Source organism: Aotus nancymaae, unplaced genomic scaffold, assembly GCF_030222135.1.
Source record: "Aotus nancymaae isolate 86718 unplaced genomic scaffold, 86718_ANA_hifiasm-v0.15.2.pri h1tg000018l, whole genome shotgun sequence".
NCBI lineage: Eukaryota > Metazoa > Chordata > Mammalia > Primates > Aotidae > Aotus > Aotus nancymaae.
Genome location: NW_026988430.1, coordinates 1,294,209 through 1,315,803, shown reverse-complemented (window position 1 = coordinate 1,315,803; position 21,595 = coordinate 1,294,209). Strand labels below are relative to the sequence as shown.

General features: G+C 58.3%; 1 protein-coding gene across 1 annotated transcript in view; it reads left to right on the top strand.

Moving 5' to 3' along the window:
• The first annotated feature begins 4,798 nt into the window (after positions 1-4,798).
• The window catches only part of SPNS2 (SPNS lysolipid transporter 2, sphingosine-1-phosphate), a 39,650-nt gene continuing 22,853 nt past the window's right edge, over positions 4,799-21,595 (top strand). The window contains exons 1-2 of the mRNA XM_021671287.2: positions 4,799-5,159; positions 19,140-19,205. Of these exons, the coding sequence (XP_021526962.2) occupies positions 4,799-5,159; positions 19,140-19,205 (427 nt within the window). The remainder of the gene's footprint in view (positions 5,160-19,139; positions 19,206-21,595) is intronic.

Sequence of the window (21,595 nt, the reverse complement as noted above, 5' to 3'; positions counted from 1 at the left end):
TAATCCCAGCTACTCGGGAGGCTGAGGCAGAAGAATTGCTTGAACCCAGGAGGCGGAGGTTGCAGTGAGCGGAAATCATGCCATTACACTCCAGCCTGGGCAACAGAGCAGGACCTCTGTCTCAAAAATAAAAAGACTGGAGGACTGGAGGGGGATGTGAGAGCAGGTGACGCTGAGCTTCGCAAGGGTCTGGGTGAGACATAGAGAGGTCTGAGCTAAGCCAGCGGGCAGAGCGGGCAGTGTGGACATGGGGAGAAGTGAAAGAGAAGAAATGGAAAGGCATTAGATGTGGGTGTTGAGTAGGAGGAGATCCAGTGGCCCCCAGGCTTCCTGCTTGGCGACAGCGTGGACGATGATGCTTTTTGCCAAAAGACGAATGATACCAGAGTGGGAGCAGGTTGGGGCAGAGATGACAAGTTCAGTTTCAAATGTGTCGAGCCCAAGATGCCCGTGGGATATCTGGGTGGGGGGAGGAGAATGCGTAGGGACCACACACGGATCTAGCGTTTGGAGATGGGGCCCTGTCTAGAGATGGAGGTTGGGGTGTCGGGGTCACATGGATGATGATTGAAAGTTTAGGCTATGGCTGGGCATGGTGGCTCATGCCTCTCATCCCAGCATTTTGGCAGGCTGAGGTGGGAGCACTTGAGCCCCAGAGTTTGAGACCAGCCTGGTCAACATAGTGAAACCCTTTTGCTAAAAAACAAAACAAAACAAAAAAACAAACAAAAAAACCTGGATGTGATGGTGCATGCTTGGGAAGCTGAAGTGTGGACCCTCAGGAGAGGAAGCCCCTCCCTTTTGTCCCCCCCGAGATGGAGTCTTGCTCTGTCACCCAGGCTGGAGTGCAGTGAGGTGATCTCAGCTCACTGCAACCTCCGTCTCCTTGGTTCAAGCGATTCTCTTCCTGAGTAGCTGGGATTATAGGCATGTGCCACCACGCCCAGCTAGTTTTTGTATTTTTAGTAAAGATGGGGTTTCTCCATGTTAGCCAGGCTGATCTTGAACTCCTGACCTCAAGTGATCTGCCTGTCTCAGCCTCCCAAAGTGCTGGGATTACAGGTGTAATCCAGGAGCCAATCTGGGAGCCACTGAGCCTGGCCTCAAGAAGCCCCTTCTTAAGGATGATGCCTTGAGCCCAAGAGTTCAAGGTTACGATGAGCTATGATTGTACCACTGCTGGTGTTGAACTGCAGACCTCAGGTGAGCTTCCCACCTCGGCCTCCCAAAGTGCTGGGATTATAGGAGTGAGCCACTTGGTGAGAACCTGCCTCTTAAAAAAAAAAATAAAAAAAAAAAGTAAAGTTCAGGCCTAGGTGAGAGGCTGTCAAGGCAGCTACCTCAGGAGAGGAAGCCCCTCCCTTTTGTCCCCCCCGAGACGGAGTCTTGCTCTGTCACCCAGGCTGGAGTGCAGTGAGGTGATCTCAGCTCACTGCAACCTCCGTCTCCTTGGTTCAAGCGATTCTCTTCCTGAGTAGCTGGGATTATAGGCATGTGCCACCACGCCCAGCTAGTTTTTGTATTTTGTATTTTTAGTTTTTGCTAAGGGAGAAGGGAAGTTGCCAAGGCCTGAGCCCTGGAGACAGCCCCGTGCAGGAGGATGGGCAGGGGGCAGACAGACTGAGCTCCCAATTGCCAGCCATGGAGGAGCGAGCACATTCTAGGCCAGTATTTCTCAGTGTGTGCTCTGCTGAGCTCTAGTCTTACAAGACATTCTGTGGTCACGCAAACCTGGGAACCTGGTATTATATATTTTCCTCTGGGAGGCTCAGTGGAAAGACTATGAGAATGGATCTCATAGTCAAGGCTCTGAAAAGTCCCTGAGCAAGGAAACCTGCTTTTCTGTGTTTATCCCACTACTTCCTGAATATACCTGCCCTTTGAATAATGGTCATGAATGTGCTGTGCCCCATTTTTTCCTTTTTTTGTCTGTGTTCTTTTCTTTTTTCCCCCATTTGTTTTTGGTTTTTCTTGTTTGTCTTGTTTTTAATTTTTGTTGTTGTTTTGTTTTCAAGATGGAGCATCGCTCTGTCACCCAGGGTGGAGTGCAGTGGCGCGATCTCAGCTCACTGCAACCTCTGCCTCCCAAGTTCAAGCAATTCTCCTGCCTCAGCCTCCTGAATAGCTGGGATTACTTGCATGTCACCACGCCCAGCTAATTTTTGTATTTTTAGTAGAGACAGGGTTTCATCATCTTGGCCAGGCTGGTCTCGAACTCCCAAACTCAAGTGATCCACCCACTTCGGCCTCCCTAAGTGCTGGGATTACAGGCATGAACCACCGCACCTGGCCCTCATTTGCTTTTGAAGCTGTTCTAGATCTAATAGCTAAATCTCAGAAGGTCCTTTAGCTATGGAGTTCAGCCTCCTGCTATGCCGCTGAGGAAACGGTGTCTTGCAGAGGCTGAGGGCAGTGAGTGGGGGAGTGGAGGAAGTGCTGGATTAGAGGGTGGACACACCTGGTTTGAGTCCATGTGCCATCATTTACCAGGTGCGCGACCTTGGGCAAATCACTTCTATTCCCTGGGCCTCAGTTTCCTCGTTGGTGACATGGAGGAAAGAACCCTACCAGTCTTATGTCTGACCGTCCCAGGATACTGCCAGAGCTTCTCAGAAGGCTGCGGGGATTTGCCCAGGGCTGCACAACCAGAAAGGGCTTCTTGTCCTCCCTGTCACTCTGCCCTTGGTGGCCTCCTCTTCCACACAAGGACCTATCCTAGAGACTGCCTTAGAGCTGAAACCCCAGTGAAACACAGTGGGAACAGCTGGCTTGCTTGGTGGCGGCTCAGAGGTCCCCAGGTTTGAAAGGCTCACAATGCCACCCTCTTCCCCTGCTCTGGGACCTTCCCAGTGGTGAAAAGGGAAGGCAATAGACAGAGAATGCACCCCTTTCTGTCAAGGCCAAAAGTGTCCCCCTGGAGGGGACTGTGGGGTTGGGTCTAGAGCTGTGGTTGTGCCTTTCACCACCAGACACAGTTCCACCGCTAGGCAGCCTCCCACAGCTGCACTCTGTCCACCTGCTGGCACCATCACATACTTCTGACGATCATTGCGGGGGCCAGGTTCTAGGCCCACGGAGCGCCTAGCTCTGTCCTTGCTTGCTAATCACCCGTCATGCCAGGCCACCCAGGGGAACCCACCCCCATCCACCTTTGCAGGCCTGAGCTCAGCAAGCTGGAAAGAGGCAGCAGGCAACTTCAGAATGAAATCTGTTTTCCTAACTCTCCCGTCGCAGCCATTCAGACCCAGCACGCTGAAGCATATTTTTAGTCACTTTGCAGAATTTAAAATACACCTCGAAGGCGCCAAGAAACACCAGCTTGGGGATTAACTCTGCTCACAAGAGACAGTGGAGGGGGTGCCTCGTGCTGCGTCACCCGTTGGCTATGCCGTGACTCACTGTGCCCGCCAGCTTCATGAGATGCACCTGCCCGTGGACGTGGGGTCTGGAGAAGCCTGCAGTGGGGAGTGAGCTCCAGCCCGACCACAGACTGGCTGCCTGTTCTAATGGGTCATGTCCATGCCCTGGGGCTTGTCTGCGAAACACAGGGAATAATTAACTGGATTCTGAAGGTCCGTCCAGTTCTAACATTCTGTCCTCTGCACTTTGTTTGTACAGGATTTTAATTTCAATGAAAGCCCCAAACAGGTGAATTGGGGAGGGAAGCGGGAGATCGTCACACAGCCACAGCACCTCTGAGGAGGGATGTAACTGTGATGGCAGTCAGCAACACAGAAGCTCCCCAACCACTCTCCATAGGAGGCAGAACCCCCCAAACCCGCCCCACCAAGGGGAAGTGACTGAATCCCATCCTGCCATCTGCCCTCGGATACAGAAACGGAGACCCAGAAAGAGTGGGTGTCTTGTTCAGGGTCATACCACACACCAGGGCAGAGCTGAGCTAGAACCCAGCCTCCCGTCTGCCACTGAGGACTTTGTACACTGGCACGCACCCGGAAGTCTGACGCTTGGAGATGGGTCCCTCAGGAGAGAAGGGCCCCTTCTGAATATCCTGTTTCTGTTGGCACCCAATCAGAGTCCTGGCTCCCCCTGCCAGGGGCTGCCGGCCACTCTGTGGGGCAAGGGTGGGACCCGGGTGCCCACACAGGAATGGGCCCTGGGTAGATTGGGGCTGGATCTGGGTTGCCCTGGGGAGGTAGGCGATCCAGCCCACCATGCCTGGTGGAGGTCGAGGTTCTGGGCCCTCTCTGAACTGTTTAAATCAGGGCGTGTGAGTATGGGAGGAACCATCGGCTCTCCAACAGGCGCCCTTGACTTCAGCCATCTGAGACCCTTCCATCCAGTTCGCCCAAATACACTCAAGCCCTCAGCCCTCTCCCAGCGCCTCCGCTGGGAGTCTACGCCCGAGGCAGGGGTTGGGTGGAGAGTCCTGAGTAGGTGCTGGGAGCCGTCACCAGCACCCGGCTCCCAGCTCCGCAGCCAGAGCAAACCCTCTCCCGCTCCCTGCGGGCGTTCGCGGCCCCGAGGCCCCAGGGTGACTGCGCCCCCGTCTGCCGGAGGGGCTCTGCCGCCCGAGTCCCCCGCCCCCGGGGCAGCACGTGCGGGGCGGGGCTGTGGCCCGAGCCCGGAGCTGATTGGGCGCTGGCCCGGGGGCGGGGCCGGGCCGCAGCTGTCAGAGCCGAGCGGTGGCAGCGCCGCAGCCGGGGCCGGAGCGCAGGAGCCGACGGGGCCCGACCGGGATGGTGCAGCGGCGGCTCCGCGGCGCACGCACGCGCTGAGCGGGCCCAGGCTGGGCCCCGCGCCCTCCGCGCCCCCCGCCGCCCCGATTCCGGCCGGCATGATGTGCCTGGAGTGCGCCTCGGCGGCGGCGGGCGGCGCGGAGGAGGAGGAGGCGGACGCGGAGCGGCGGCGGCGGCGCCGGGGGGCGCAGCGCGGGGCTGGCGGTGGCGGCTGCTGCGGGGCGCGCGGCGCGGGCGGCGCTGGAGTCTCGGCCGTGGACGATGAGGTGCAGACCCTGTCGGGCAGCGTGAGGCGGGCCCCGGCCGCAGCCCCCGGCGCCCCCGGCTGCGCAGCTGCTGCCAAGGACCCGGGCGCGCAGCAGCCCAAACCGGCCAGCTTGGGCCGCGGGCGGGGGGCAGCCGCCGCCATCCTCAGCTTGGGCAACGTGCTCAACTACCTGGACAGGTACACCGTGGCAGGTGAGCGAGGGCCCCACCCCGCCCGGGGGCCAGGACCCCACCCAGCCCACTCCCGCCTCGGGGGACCCCAGAGAGCTGTCGTCCCCGGCCTCCTAGCTCCAGGCCCTACGTGAGGTCGCCACGGGCCCTCTGCTCAGGCACAACTGGGCAAGGGACGCCTCCGCGCTCATATCCACCCGGGGCCAGGGGTTGGAGGAGTCCCCACCCCGGAGCAGCCCGCGCGTCCTCGCCAGTCCTTGGCGGCCCATCCGTTGTCCCCTTCTCCAAGAGTCTCCTCTGCGTCTCTCTGCGCCCCTCCCACCCCAGCCGCAGGTTCCCGGGCCTCCTTCCCTTCCCCCAGCCCAGGCTGTCTGTCCGTCTACGGCCCGTCAGTTCCTTCCTTTCTCCGTCGCCTCCACCCCACAGCGTGCGTGCGGCGAGTGCTCGCGCCCCTTGCGGGTGTGCGCTAGGGAGACGGGTGTGTGCGCGCGTGGCGGCCCGGTTGTGTGTGTGAACGTGTGAGCGCGTGGCTGACAAAGGCTCTGGGCTGCGGGGAGCGGAGGGAGGGGCGGGGCGGGTCCGCGGCGCCTGGGGACCAGGGATGCGGTTTGCAGCTGGCCCCGTACGGAGGCCTGACGACGCCTCCCCCTGCTCTACAGCACTTGGGGCGCAGGGTAGGGCGCAGGCCTCTGGAACCAGAGACCCCGAGCCTCATCCTCAGGGAGCATCTCTGGGAATCAGCCTTGGGGACAGGATTGGGGTCGGGATTGGGTTCTAGTCCCAGATTTGCTCCTAATGTGCTTGCTGTGTGACCTTGGGCCAGTCTCAGCGTGTGTTTAGGTCTCTTTGCCCATTTGTGAGTTGATTGATCCTTGGGCTTTTGGGGGATGCACGTGGTTCTGGAATTTCCTTCTGCTGGCTCCCCTCCCCAGCTCTTAGGGGTGGGTCTAGGGGTAGGAATTTGCCCTAGACTGAGCTGCTACTGGTTGGGAATGGTGGTGCCTTGAGAGGGAAGGACTCTGGCCAGACTGGCATAGGTAGGGGCTCCCTGCAGGAGGAGAGCAGTACTGTGTGCCTGGCATGCTGGCCCAGAACCTGCCTAACTATAGCTTAGTGAAATCTGGAGCTACCAAATACACACACAACAGAGAAAGAGAGAGAGAGAGAGAGAGGGAGGGCGGAGGAGAGAGAGAGAAGGATTTATTTTGGACAGACTCTAAAGAGAACTTTGTGGCAGTTGAGAGAAGAGAGCCCTGGCATAAACCACACGCCACCTAGTGCCCTTCTCCGGGCCTCAGTCTTCCCCTCTGTTGAATGGAGTTTTGTGTCAAGTGGAAGGGAGGAATTCCGATGGGAAAGCGGAGGCTTTCCCTCCCCCTATTGCTGCTTTCAAAACCCCTTGGCTCTCTGTCCTTCCACCGGAGGAAGTTGGAAGTGGGTACTGGTGATATGGTTTCTGGGTGGAGCTGTCCCAAAGAGACACTTATTCTGGTCTAGAGAGCAGGAATATTGAGCCAACTCCCATCTTACGTGCACCATGCTGCCGGGACCTGGGAGCTTAAGTGCCACCCTTTGGGGGAGAAATCAGAGACTACCTGGGACCTGTAGTCAGTTCAAAAAAGGCTTCTGGACATAGATGGGGGGACCAAGGTCCCTGTACACCCTTGTCCAAGATGGCCAGCAGAGTGACTGGCAAAGCTGGTGTTACATCTAATAGCAAGAGTCTGCCTGGGAAGAGGTCTTCCCCCGCTTTCTCAGCTGAAGAATGAATGGTAGGTACTACTTCTGGCACTGTAACGCTTTTCAACTTGTTTTTTCTGACCTCAGACCACCCCCTCTGACATTCTTAGGGGAATTGCCTCTGCCAGGAGCAGAGCCTGAGAGGGTGGCATCAGGGAGGGCTGGCGCTTATCTGCCCCCACCTCTACTTGGGTCTCAGAGTCAGACTGTCAGAATGGGGGAACGAGATAGGAAATTTCTGGTGAATAGGGGAGGGGAGGTGGGGAGTGGTGGCTAAGAGGGGCGTGGGGCGGTTAGGGAGGAAGGCCCGGAAAACCCTGTGCAAACACCCGCCTGGGCTGTGCCTCCCTCCCTCTCCTGGCCTGGGATGGGAGCTCCCACACCACCCCACCCCCAACACACAGCAGACAGATTTCCTTTCCGGACGAGCCTGGTTGCCCCTCTCTCTATGGCAGATTTCCCCATCTCCACTTCCCCAAGTTCAGTTTTTAGGATTATTTGCTGTGCGCATCCCAGGCCTGAGTCCATCTGTTGCTGGCTGACCCAGCTGGGACGGAGGCGGGGATGCAGGCGCTGCCCTGCTCCATCTTTGATGTTTGTACCTACCTGGCCCCAGCTCCCCACCAAAGGGTGACGGGAGGACCCACTCTCCTTCTTTAATCTGTCCTTTAAATGTGTTTGTTCATGGCATAGATCAGCTTTGTCCAAAAGGAATGTAATGTAAACCACATACTCATTTCAAACTTTCTGGTAGCCGGATTAAAATAGTGCAAGAAATAGGTATGATTAATTCATAATATATTTTATTTAACTCAATATATCCAATATATTTTAACATGTAATCAATATAAATGTTAGGGCTGGGGATGGCAGCTCAAGCCTGTAACCCCAGAACTTTGGGAGGCCGAGGAGGGTGGATCACTTGAGGTCAGGAGTTTGAGACCAGCTTGGCCAACATGGTGAAACCTCATCTCTACAAAAAATACAACAATTAGCCGGGCATGGTGGCATGCGCCTGTAATCCCTTTGTCTGCTTTATCCTTCCTCACAGTATTTATCACCAACTGACATAGATATTTCTGTCAGCTCCACTAAAATGTCAGTTCAGTGGCCGGGTGCAGTGGCTCACGCCTTTAATCGCAGCACTTCGGGAGGCTGAGGCGGGCAGATCGCCTGAGGTTGGAAGTTCGAGACCAGCCTGGTCAACATGGCGAAACCCCATCTCTACTAAAGTAAATACAAAAATTAGCCGAGTGTGGTGGTGCATGCCTGTAGTCTCAGCTACTCGGGAGGTTGAGGCAGGAGAATCACTTGAGCCCACGAGGTAGAGGTTGCAGTGAGCCGAGATCGCACCACTGCACTCCAGCCTGGGCCACAGAGTGAGACTCTCTCTCAAAAAAGAAAAAAGAAAAATGAATAAAAATACATATGAAGTTGTTAATGGGATATTTTGCCTTCATTTTCATATGAAGTCTTTGAAACCCAGTGTGTGTTTTCCATTCACAGCACGTGTCCATGTCACGGTGGCCGGCAGCCACCAGAGTGGACAGTGCAGGTCTAGAGTCTTTGCTGCCAGAGATCGAGGCAAGGGTCTTTGGCTTCCCAGCTGTGTGACCTTGAAGACATCACCTGAGCCTTCTGTGTGATCATTCCCCTCCCGCCTGCCTCCTGGGTTGTGTGGGATAAATGAGACTGTATCTCCAGCACCTGGGACGGGGCCAGATTCCTAAGAGGGCTTCACGAGCATCAGCTGCCTTCTCTTTCATGACTCTGCTCAAGCGGGGCCCCTGGCCACGATGCCCTTCCTGTTTTTTTTTTTTTTTGTGTGTGTTCTGTTTATGACAGTCCTTTTCAGGACACCTTTGCGAGCCCCTCCCTTCTCCACAGGGCTGGTCTCCATCCTGGGAACTCCAGCAGCTTGTGCCGCTGCGAGAGCATTCCCAGCGCCACCCAACCGGTGATCCTGCTAATTACAGCCTCTCCTCCGCCCCATGAGAACCCCCTGAGGGCAGCAGGCCTCAGAGCGGGTGAGGAGGGCCAGGCTCCTGCGCTTCTCTTCTTATTGAGCGCTGCTTCCATTGGATGAAATCGAGGTAGCCCAGAAACCTCTTCTAAGTCCTTCCTTCCACCTCCTTGTGCAGATGGGAACACGGCCGTTCAGAGAACAAAGACACTTCCCCAAGGTCACACGTGGGGCGGAGCAGGCCACGCCAGCCAGTGCGGCCTCCTCTCTAGCCCCAGGAGCCCTGGTGGAGGTAGGGGCATGCCCCTTGCTTCTGGCCTGGGAACGCAGCTCTGCCGACTCAGGCCAGAGTCCTTTGGGCAGGTGAATTTCAGTTTAATTGAGCCAAGGCAGTTTGAGGTGCTGTAGGCTCCTGTTCCCACGGCCTCTACCAGCCTAGCAGCCATGCACTCCGCATTCAGAGCCCACGCCTAGCTGCCAGGTCAAGGGAAGGAGGGAGTTCCTCAGGCAGGGGGCTCACAGCCCCTCTAACCAGCTCTGCCCCCCTCTGTAGAACGGAAGCAGAGCTGCAGGTGTAGGTGGCAGTATTTTGCTCCTGGAACAGACCCCACAAGAGGGAGCCGGCCCCAGCCTTGTTCATGGTTGGTGAGTGACTACTTGGGAACTGAGATCCTTCCCCAACTTCTCTGGGGTACCTGCTCTCCTTCTGAGACCTATTTATTTTCTTTCCCTTCCATCCAGCCCATGGCAGCCTGGGCACTTGGAGCTGGGCGGAGTGGGGGCTGTTGAGGAAAGGCAGAGCCCTGCCCTGGGGGAGTCGTTTTCTGCCAAAGAAGCTGAGACTCGTATCCATGGCAACTGCTCACTAACACAAACCCAGAAGGAGAGAAGAGCATGGGGACCCAGCTGGGAACATAAGTCAGGAGGAACTGGGGGGCTTCCCCGGAGCCGCTGAACTGGATGCAGGAGGTGGGGTGCCAGGCTGGGGCTCACTCTCCTATTGGCCCATTTTGTGGTCTGTCCCGTTAAGTCTATCCAGAATTGATAGATGGGGAAATTGAGGCCCCGGGGCTTTTACAGCGCCACCTGGGTGGGTAGGGGCTAAGCCAGGCCCTGCCTTGCGGCTTTCTCTTTAGATAAGGATGGCCGCCTTGAGGATATGCAGTGCCCCTGCCTTGCCCTCTTAGGTGGCCCGTCCTGGCCACCACATCTGCACTGTGGGGAAACCGCAGCTGAGGCCTGAGGGGCGGGGCATCCAGAGTGCCTGGCTGGCAGGGCCAGCACCCAGGTGGAGTGCCGGGTGGCCTGGAATGCCAGCGCCCCGTGACTAACTGCCTGCTGTCCACTTCCTTGCTCCTGCTTCCTCCTGAAGGCCCTTCCGGCGGGCTCTGCCGGCCCCTCTGGTGCATTGCCAGAGGAAGTGCTTTGAAACATACTACCTTGGTCTGGGGCCTTGGGCCGGTGTTGGGCCTGGCCTGTGTGTTTCTCCTTTTGTGGATGAGGCAGGAAGGCTGTGGGTCTGCCTGTTCTGAGACGGAGACTGCCCTACTAAGAGCTGCTCAGAGGAGGAGCTCCTCATCCCTTCCTCAGATCCTTCTGCAGTAGGAAGTGACTTTTGTTTCTGCCTGTGGGGGCCTGAAATCTTGAAGGCAGAAGGGGGATGAGAATGGGGGAGGCCAGGAGAACACTGGCCTGATCCCTAGGGGTTCGTGGGCTCCAAATGTCTCCTGGGCTGAGCTCCCTGCTGCTGGCTCTGCCAGCCTTTGCCAGCTTTACTGTGTGACCCGAGGCAAATCCTGGCTCTCTCTGATCCCTGAATCCACGACAGACGATTTTTGTCCCTCTCTTGCACTTGGTCTCAGGAACACAAGTCTGTTGGTTCCTGGCTCTGCCTGTGCCTCCCTTCCCCAGGACACCCAGAGCTGCTTCCTGGAAGTGCAGTAGCCAACTGCAACGTCCCCTGGTGGGTCTCAGTGGCGTCCTCTTTCCAGGATGTCTTCTCCAGTGCTCTGGGCTGAACCAGGCGCCTAACTCCTGGCTGAATTCCTGGCGCCTAACTCTGCTTTGCCTCCATCACAGCACCTATCCCCATGGAGGGTCGCCATCCCCCTCCAGCCATGAGGGGCAGAGCCCGGTCACACCTGGGACCCCCGCATGCATGGCAGATGCCCAGGCTTGAGCCCTGTTGCCTGAGTCACAGTGAGCCTCAGGTCCTGAGTGTCCAGGAAGGAAATGGGAGGTAGTAGTCGGTGGCCGTCCCCGTCTACCCAGGCCTCAGCCTGACAATGAGGCTGCCCAACCCCCAAGCTGGGCAGAGCGGCTTTTCTACATTCAGGAGGGCACAGCGGCAGCTTTGCCCCGTCTCTTCTGCAGATAGGGCACTCGAGGCAAAGGGCTAGCCCAGGTCACACAGGGAGGCCGTGTGAAGCAGAGCGCTGGCCTTCTCTGGGCCTGGTCCTCGCCTGCTGGCTGGGAGGTTGGTGAATGGGGCCATGGGGGAGATGAGGGTGAGCGTCGGTATCAGAGGGAGAAACAAACCTGGAACGCTGCACCAGCCAGAGCTTGGAGGCTGCGGACAGGGGCCTGTCCTGCCTCCCACTTTCCTCTGCCCTCTTGGGGCCCTGGCTAGGGTCTCCCCACTCCTGCTCCTAGAGCTGTGAGGTCTTCGTGATTCCTTCACTGTCAGGCCTGGGGTTTCTGAAGGAGGCTTCCAGGAGGCAAACAGCAGGATGAGGCTTTATAAACTGCAAAGGGCGGTGCTTGGGGAGGGGTGGGCTTACTTGTCGCTCAACTGTTTCTAGCACCCATGTGAGGACGGCTGGCGTGGATGTTGAGGGGTGACTGGTTGCAGCCTTTTGGGGGGTGTTAGGGTGCAGGTAGGGAACATAGGCCAGATGTGGGAGCCTGGGGGCCAGCCCGGCCTCGCTCCTGCAGCCTCTGCATCTCAGTTTCCATCTGAGGTGGGGAGCAGCAGTCCCAGCCTCCTTGGTGACTGAAGCGGCATGCGGGAGAAGGCTGAGAGTTTGTGGGTTCGAGGGGAGCTGTTCGGAGGTCTCTTATCTCTTCCCCACCCTCTTCCCCAGGCCCCTAGCTTAGCCTGTGTCTGCGGGCACACAGCCCACACCCCCATGGGTCACGATAAGGCTGTGGCCACCTTGTCCCTGGCCCCTGGAGGTCTTTGGAGTCCCTGGACCAGGACAGGGCTAGGGAGGCTGAGCTGGGCAGGGAGTGGCTGTGCAAAGCCCCCAAATTGCTAAGGCATTGCCTGGTTCCAGTAAAGCTGGCCCCAAATGATAGACTAGAGCCACAGGCCAGAGGCCTGGCCGCCCGGCCCCGCCCACTCTGGGCGTAGAGACACAGCAGGGAGGAGGGGGGCGCTCTGGGCTCTGGGGGGTGGTGCCTCTCTAGGGCTGGTGGGGTCTGTGGGCAGGACTTTTGGGTGGGGAGGGGTGTTTCTCTGAGGGGTCAAGGCTCTGGGCTGGGGGCCTTATCCTCGTGGTCCCTGCAGAGACGGTCACTAAGCTGCTCTGCCATTAATGACCCAGATTTGCAGGGTGGCGTGGGGGCAGGGGACTGGCACACGTAGAACAAACCCGATTGAGATTCAGAAATGAACCCAGCAGGGATGTCTTGGGATTCTGGGCCACTTCTCAAATGGGCAACCTGAGGCTCAGAGTAGGGGCCAGCTGCTCCTGAAGGTCATGTAGCCTCCTCGCGGGCAGATGGGGGCAGGATCCTGCCCTGTGGAAGCCTGGGGATGGGTAGGAGTGAGCGTGCCCAAGTCCAGGGCGCTGGCTCAGGGATGGCCTTGGCCCAGTCCCTAGGCTGGTGGGGTGCCGGCGGGGCCGTGCTGTGGCTTTCCAGCCTTAGCCATCCAGCGCCAGGTCAGCAGAGCCAGGCTCCCAGGCCCCTGTAATTACCGGGGTGGGAGCTGAGCCGAGCTGAGCTGGAGCAGGAGTAATACTCCCAGCGTGAGCCAGCACTCAGACCTCCACACGGGGACCCAGGTCCCTCTGACAGGGACTGGCCAAGGGCATGAGGGCCCATCCCTTCAGATCCCTAGGCCCTGGGGCGGTTGACATTTATGACATTTGTTGAGTAACTACTGTGTGCCAGGCACTGTTCTAAACACGGTATGTGGATTAAGCGACTTGAGCCTCACCCCAACCATATGAAATGAAGCAGGTCTTCAAATGGAGCCGTTTTACAGAGGAGGAAATGGGCACAGAGAGGTTATGTCATTTGCCCAAGGTCACACAGTAGAGAAAGTGGGAAAACCATGACTTAAACCCAGATGCTCCAGTTCTGGAGCCCACGTTCTTGAGGATTCAGGTAAGCCACTGCTGCTGAGAGGCTCGGGCAGGGTGAAGGTGGGGTGATATTGACCGTGCTTGGGGAAAGCAGGGGGCACGCGGGGACAAGCTTGACCACCAGGTGGCCTGTCTGGGCTGCCTAGGAAGGAAGACACCTCAGGGTCACACTGTTGGCATCTTGCATTTGAGGCTGGCCTCAGCCGAGGGTTCTCTAGGTCAGTGTGGGCTTCCCCTTACACCTGGGCCTTTCGAGGGCTCTGTGATATCAGCAGATTGGGCCTGGCTGGAGGAGGGAGGAGGCAGCCAGGAGTCCTGAAATCTGGGCTTGACTCCTCTGGGGGCCACGGAGGACCTGGCCATGATGGGGAATCACTGTGACTGTCTGGGACCCGCCACTGAGTAAGTCAGGGCCAGAGTTCATCCAGTTCTGGGGGTGCCCTTGCGGTTACGGGCACCACTTCACCAAGAGCCTCGGAGGAGAGAGGGCAGGTGTCCCGACAGACGTGACCTTGGGTCTGGGCCCTAGAGGGCGAGGCAGCTGTTAATGGCTAGAGATGACTGTCTTAGGAATAGGGTACACCTGCAGCCTGCGCCGTGCGGTTCCCCAGGGAGCTCTGAGCAGCTGGGCCTGGGTTTCCAATCACCCGGCCAGTGCGTTTATAGATACCTGGGTCCCACATCTAGAGAGGGTGGCTCCGGGGGCTTGGGGTGGGCCCCAGGAAGGTGTATTTAATAAGCACCCTCCCTAGAGGTGACTGGGCTTCTCAGGCAAGTTTGGGGCCACTGATCTGCCCAGTCTCTGCATTTCACAGGAAGAAGGAGGGGTCCAGGGAGGTGGAGAGTCATGCCTTGTGGCGCTCTCCTTGGCCTGGAGTCAGAGGCTGCGTGGGTGTGTGTGGCGGGCACTGTGGCTGGAAAAAGAGCTGGCTTAGGGCCAGATCGTGGAGACCTCAAACACTAAAAGTCTGGACAGCTCCATGTGAGTGGGCAGCCGTGCCCATGGAAGAGTGCCTGGCACAAAGTAGTTGGCCGATACCCATGGATGTGTGTGTTATCCTTGTCGTCGGTACCATTACTGAACCAGGGGCATGGGCCAGTGGACCCTGAAGGACGGATGGGCGATTCTGAGGCCTAGCCAGAGGTGACAGCCAGTGGGCCACAGCGCTAGCTCCTTGAGTCCAGGAACGCGCTTGTGGCCTCTGGAGCCCCAGGCCAGGACCTAGAACCCAGTAGGAGATTCGTAAGAGCTTGTGAGGTCAGGCAGCAGGAGGGAGGCAGGGAGCCCAGAGAGGAGGCCGGGTGACGAAGCAGATGGAGAATAAATGGGACACTCTCATGGGGTGGAGGGAGCCGGGGGGTGTTGCAGCTGACTCTCAGGGTCCTATAGTGTCTCAGGGAATGGGGACCCAGTGGTGAGCTGGGGAATCAGAGTCAGGGGTCTGGGAAATGGGGATGAGAGCATCAGGGGCTTGAGTCTCCAGGAAGTGGCTGGTTTCAGAGGAGGAAAGTGAGTGTGGTGGTACATGCCTGTGGTCCCAGCTACTCAGGAGGGCGAGGCAGGAGGATGGCTGGAGCCCAAAAGGCCGAGGCTGCAGTGAGCTGTGATTGTGTCACTGCACCTTAGCCTGGGTCAGAGAGCAAGACTCTGTCTCAAAGCGACAACAAATACCGTCACCTGTGAAAGGAGGAGAGGGAAGGAGCCGCTGGCAGAGGGGACAAGACAGCTGTTCTCACCACCAGGACGAGGGAGGTGTGGGCACGTGTGTGGGTCACTGTGCAGGAGCTGGAAGGCAGGGAGAGGCTGAACGCACCGGCCCAAGCCAAGGAGTGGCCCAGCACTGCATCCCTGCCAGACAAGAGAGACAGTTGGCCCAGAGTAGGGGACACTGGCCTCAGACAGGAGGTGACACCTCCTGGGACTTGGGAGGTGCGTAACTCGTCAGTGGATGAGAAGACTCAGGCCCTCCCGTTTTCTTGGGCGATGAGGACCCTGTGGCCAGGGGACAATTCTGGCTGTGGATTTGGGGTGCTGCCTGGAGAGGATTGCACTGTGGCTGTGTTGGCTGGGGTCTGCATCTGGGGTGGGAACCCCACCTTGCCTGTTCCGGGGCTGGCGAGGTGGGCTTGGCCTGAGCTGTGGGAGGCTGCTCCTGGGCGTGAGGCCCGTCCTGTGACCCACCAAACCTCAGCCTCCAGGAAAGAGGCTAAAAATAAGACTGTGGTGAAGAAGGGAGGGTGCTGGAGCCCAGAGGAAAATCTGAGGCGATGGCCAAGCTGCTGTGACACACGCTTCCCGTGCCAGCGGCCAGTGGGATCTCACCCTCCTGTGGCTGAGGCCGCTTCCAGGCCTGGAAGAGGGAAAGCAAGCCAGAAAGGCTGAGACCGGGTCCGACCTTGGGCCTCACAGCCTGCAGGAAGTCCTGCTCCCTGGGAAGGCTCTCTCTGGTCTTTGTCCTGGAGCTTGGCCTTGGACCCAAGGCTGGACTCTGAGGAGTGGTGGGGTGGGGACAGGCCATGTTATCCACAGCTTCCTGTGTCCTGGAAACTGCCCAGAACTTCCCAGAGACCTTAGATGCCCATCTGGATGTGGAGGAATGTTTCTCCATCTACCAGGAGCTCTATGTGGTAGAGGAAGTCAGGGGAGGCTTCCTGGAGGCAGAGGCAAATGCTGGACCTTGAAGTCATCGGGTGGGGAAGTGTGCAGTTGGATGGCTGAGATGTGCTGCAGGGAGGAAACGAGAGTGTTTTGATTTGTCGTGCACACAGGACGTGGTCATGATGGCTATATATGTATATATTTGAGACGGAATCTTGCTCTGTCACCCAGGCTGGAGTGCAGTGGTGTGATCTTGGCTCACTGCAATCTCTGCCTCCCAGGTTCAAGCGATACTCCTGCCTCAGCTTCCCAAGTAGCTGGGACTACAGGCACCCACCACCACACCCAGCTAATTTTTTGTGTTTTTAGTAGAGATGGAGTTTCACCATGTTGGCCAGGCTGGTCTTGAACTCCTGACCTCAGGTGATCCACCCGCCTCGGCCTCCCAGAGTGCTGGGATTACAGGCATGAGCCACTGCACCCGGCCCATAATGGCTATTTGATATGGCCTCCCTCCCAGAAACGGAACCTGCAGTCATGCAGACCCATGTCCCTCCCCTGGCCTATGAATGGGGACCCTCCTGCCTCCTCCTGACTCCGTCCATTCTTCTGTCCACCCAACACCAAAATCGTGACAGTCCCTGGTCTGGGTCCTGGAGATGACATGCCACGGCCCTGCCTTGCTTGTGGTCTAGTGGAGGATGAGGCCACATTCACCCATGTGCGAAGTCCCTGTGGGCCACGTGCGTGCTGGGCCCTGGAGGACACCAGCAAACCACGCAGAAGGCAGTGTGGCAGGAGAACAAGCTTTGGTTTTTGGCCGGAGACCTGATTTCGGATCTCACTCCAAAACAGAATGTGCTGGGTGACAAATGAGTTTACGTCTCAGAGCCTCGGTTTCTTCCAAAATAAAATGGGATGAGAATCACAAATACCAGCACAGGAAGTGAGGCCGGCAACTGTACCATCTTCAAAACCTCACACAGTTCCTTGGAACTTAGCAGGCAGCAATAACTAGTTGCTCTTAGCTCCTGGTCTTGGAGGCGCTCATACCCACGTTCCTGTGCGCGTTCCCCATAGAACTCACTCATCCTGGTGGGCCCAGTGCTAAAATGAGTTTGGATGGGGGAGAGTGGAGGAAAGTAACTTACAGAGAGCGGTGGGAGGGGAGCAACCAGGGAAGATGTCCCAGAACATCAGGCATCTGATCTGGCCTCAAAGGAGTGGCAGGAGTGAGCCCAGTTGATGAAGTCATACCAGGATAGAAGAGGAGGTGTGGGCCAGGCGCGGTGGCTCACGCCTGTAATCCCAGCACTCTGGGAAGCTGAGGCAGGTGGATCACCTGAGGTCAGGAGTTCGAGACCAGCCTGGCCAACATGGTGAAACTCCATCTCTACTAAAAATACAAAAATTAGCTGGGCATAGTGGCCCGTGCCTCTAATCCCAGCTACTCGGGAGGTTGAGGCAGGAGAATCGGTTGAACCCGGCAGGTGGAGGTTGCAGTGAGCTGAGATCGAGCCACTGCACTCCAGCTTAGGTAGCAGAGTGAAACTCCGTCTCAAAAAAAGAAGAGGAAGTGTGTGGAGTCAGGGGGACATGAGGAGTTTGGGGCGGCTAGTGGAGGGGCGGTATCCTGAGAAGGGAGGCTGAGGGTGGGGCTGGCAGGGCCACACCTGTGCCCTGTGGTCTGGTGACTGTGCCACAGAGTGATGGGATCAAAGCCAGACATCAGGAGGGGGAACAGAGGTCCTGACTCAGAAAGTAATGGGTTGTGGGACGGTGAGCCCCTGGGGCTGGGGCTGGGGCGGGGCACCTCAGAGGTCCCTCTCGCTGGCCCTGCCATCCACAGGCCTAGGACTGGCCCTGGCTTCCACCCTCAAGACAAAGTCACAGCCTGCCTTGGTTATTAAGTCATTAACTGGGCCTCTCACAGTCTCTTCATCATGGGTAATTATGGTCAATCCACTCAGGGCATTAACAAGGAGGAAGACAGCTTCTCGGGGCTGTCAGGCTGCTACGACATCAGCCCGTGTGGTCCTGCCTTCCAGGAAATCGGTCAGCATCCCAACCTGGGTCTCGGAAGGGATGGTGACATTCCAACCTCCCCAGTCCTTCTGCACCCTCAGTCCCCGCTGCCAGCGGGACCCTCATACAGCGCTCGGAGATTCCACTCTTTCCTGCTTCCCTGGGGCGTGGCTTTGAGCCCATGGCTTAATTTCCTATGCTTCAGTTTCCTTATCTGTCAACTCGGATACTGGTACCAGCATCTTGGGGCTGAATGAGGATTAAACAGGCATTTAATGGTCAGTTAGGCAAACCATCCTCTGTTGAATGCTGCCATCATCATCATCGCAAAGAGCTCTGCCATCCCCCCAGAGGCCTCTGTCCCTGCCTGGGAGCCCCCAAGGGCAGGGCCATCTCCTCCTTCCTCCCCTGTCCCTTCCACTGCAGACGTGCTGTGGTCAGGGGGCTCTGACCTGTGGCCTGGGTCCTGCTGTCCTGGGAGGGAAGTGCAGGTGGGGACCCCAACACCTTGCAGGGCTGCGGGTTGTGCTTACTCAGAAGCCCTCGCTGGGTGCTGTGAGGGGTGGAGGGTCCAAGACCTTGCCTTCCTGCCGTCAAGCCATGGCTCTGTCAGTCTGTTGGCAGCTGTGGGTGGTTTCTAGGCAGTCCAGCTGCTGCCGCCACCCCGTGACATGCAAAGCCCTAAAGTAGTTGGGCTTGGGAACAGGTGTGGTCTCAGGAATCCACTTCTCCCAAGAAAGTGGGCCTGGAGCCCCACCCACTTCCCTCTGTGTCCCCGGACCCTGTCTCTGAAAATGGGGGGGCCCAGTTACACAATCCTGAGAGCAGCGGAGGTGAGAGCATGTGTGTGTGTGCGAGCGTGCATGTGTACGTGCATGTGCACGCATGTGTGCGTATGTGCAGGTGTGCATGTGTGCACGCATGTGCGCGTGTGTGTGTGCACGCGAATGTGCTTGTGCGCATGAGTAGGTGAACCAGAGTGAGTGTGGTTGCTCCCTCCCAGGCTGGAGGGCTCCCTGTAGCTTTCAGGCCCCCCACTGCTCTCGAGGTCATGGACTCGTAGGGAAGAGGCCCAGGCTGGCAGATGGGAGGCATGGTTGCCCATGGGGCAGAATAACCACAGACAAGCCCTGCCTGTGTCTGCCCCTTAGGCCTTTGCGAGTGATGGGGACGGGCTGGGGACAGGAGGCCCCGGCGGGGCAGGAGGCAAGCCTGGCAAACCTGGACAGGGTGGAGGTCACAGCAGAGCAGGAGATATGCAGATGGGGGCAGGCTGGGCCCTGCAGGGCAGGAAAGAGGCTGGGCTGGGCTTGGGGACACTAGGCATGAGACTCGGCCAGTGAGCACACTCTGTCTTCCTCCAGGCGTCCTTCTGGACATCCAGCAGCACTTTGGGGTCAAGGACCGAGGCGCTGGCTTGCTGCAGTCAGGTGAGGCCCACCCCCACCTTCCCCCGCCCAGGCACTGGCGTCGTGGGTCCTGTCCTGTTGGCCGTCCTCTGCCCCCCGCTCCGCCCCGGTCTCTGTTCGCCGGTGCTGACTCCTGGAAAGAGAGTGGGCTTTCTCCCCCAATCCCACTGTTGTCGCCTGCCAATGGCAACGTGTCTCTGAGCCTCTGCTTCTTTTCTTGTCTAATAAAATGAATAATACCTGCCCCGAGGGCAGATACGGGGGTGTAGATCAAGGGCCAAGTTTGCAGAGGTGACCCTTCCTCTGGGTCCTGGGGCCTCATGGGGACCCAGTGATCCGGGATCCATCCTGAGGCTGGTGTAGGGAACTCCTTAAGTCCGTAAGTTGGGCAATGCCAACAGAGCCATGGTGATCCTGTTTTTATCTCCTGCCCTCCCCCACACTCCTTCCATTACCATCTACCCTGGGAATCACCTCTTAGGTGACCAGCAGGAAACTCCACCTGGTCAGCCCGAGAGCAGTTCCCAAGCCCGGAGCAGGCACCTGAGAATCAGCCCTGGACTGGCTGTGGGCCTGAGGTTCCCTGCCACCCTCTCCTGTAGGACCCAGGCTTCCGATGGGCTGCGAGAGCAGGGCCTGAGCCCCCAGCCTGCTGGAAGCTGGGCTGGGACAGTGTGGGAGGCCATGGAGCACTTAAGGCAGCCTCCCAGGCCCTCCCTCCGGGAATGTGCCTCTGTGTCCCTGCCCTTGCCGAGGCATGGTCCCGTGGGAGCTGGGCTGCTGGCTCCCTGGCCTCGTTGGCTTTGCCCTCAGCAGCACCCCTCAGGCCGGGCAGAGACTCCGGCCAGTCCTGCAACCCAGGGCTGGGGCAGGAGGCTGGTCCTGACTCTGCCCTGGGGGTGCTGTGTGGCCCCAGCTTGGGCCTTGCCTTTTCTGGGCCCTTGGCCCCAGAGTCCATCTGGCTTGGAGGCCCAGTCAGATATAGGATAAGGTCCCCGTGGTCTGTACTCTAGTCAGTGAATGCTTCCCCTCCTGGGCCCTCCTGGGAGGGAGGGGTGAGTGAGCTGGCTCTGCCCAGGAACCTGCCTGACCTGTCTAAGTGGCATTTCAGTATGCATAATGCCTCCTGAGCTCAGAGTGCCGCAGCCACTCACCGCCCCCTCCTAGCTGTCCCCATAGCCCAGATGGGGACTTTAGGGCTCAGAGAGAGGGGATGCAATGGTTCCAGGGCTCACGTGAGACTGGACTGTGCTAGGACGGGGCAAGGCTTTGTGGTCCAGTGTCCCCTGTGGGTGTTCAGTTCCCTGCCTGGCAGACATCACCTCTTCCCAGGACATGAGCCCAACCCCTCCCCCACCTCTTCCTGGGCCTCCCTGGCTAGACCAGAATAAGTCTGCCTGCCCTGCCACCGAGACAGGCTCCTGTGGCCCGCTCTGGGCTGTGCGAATGCAGTGACCAGCACTTTGGCTGGGAAACGGAGTTCTGGGCACATGGACGCATGGGAAGGAGTGGGCTGCCAGGCTGGTGAGGAAAGGGCGGAGAAGGCCTCACTGCCCAACCCCCACCCTGCATGGCCCCTGACTCACTGGGGACCTGGCCTGAGTCCCATCTCCCTCCTAGTCCCGCCCTCACTGCCTCAACTGGAGTAAGGCTTTACCCCATGTATCCTCCATTTAATGCCCATTAAGCATGGTCGGGGCCAGCACAGCCCAGGGAGGGGGAGGGGTGGGAGGTGCAGGGAATGGTAGGGAGGGCCGTGGGGCTCGGCTCAAGGCAGCTGTGAGGTTTCCCTGGTTCTTTTTGTGGCTCTGTCCTTGGCTGGCTTCTTGGGCTCATGAAAGAGAATTCACACAGTTCCTCTTCATCCCAGTGACCTGGCCGGAGGTGGACAAAGCCCACCACGCGTCATCTTGTTTGATTCTTCCGGTAACCCTGCAGGTTCCCTTCGTCAGCTTCACTTATCAAATACAGGGACAAAGGCCAAGACAGGGAAGCCACTTGCTTGAGGGCTCACGGTGGACAGCAGCCAGCCCGGAAGAGGGACCTGGCCTCTGCCTCTCCTGCCCACAGGCCTGCATGGTCTGGGTGTCTGGCATCTCACTGTCCCAGGGTGGGTGCCTCTGGGCCATGGTGAGAACTCCCAGCATCCTCAGGGACCCTCTAGTCTGTACCTGATGGCCCTCACCTGTCACCTGCCCCGACATAGCTGGGATGGCTCTCCAGGGTGTCCTCACCCCTTTGGCCACCTGAGCCAAGACGCCATTGGAGTAGACCAGGATGTGACTCAGTGGACAACTAGGCAAGTCACCTAATTGGCCTGTGTCCCAGGCATCTGTGCCTTCCCCAAGCCCGATAAGGTTGGAGCCAGGTGGAGGGCGCCAGCCAGGTGTCGGTGCTCGCCCAGATCAAAG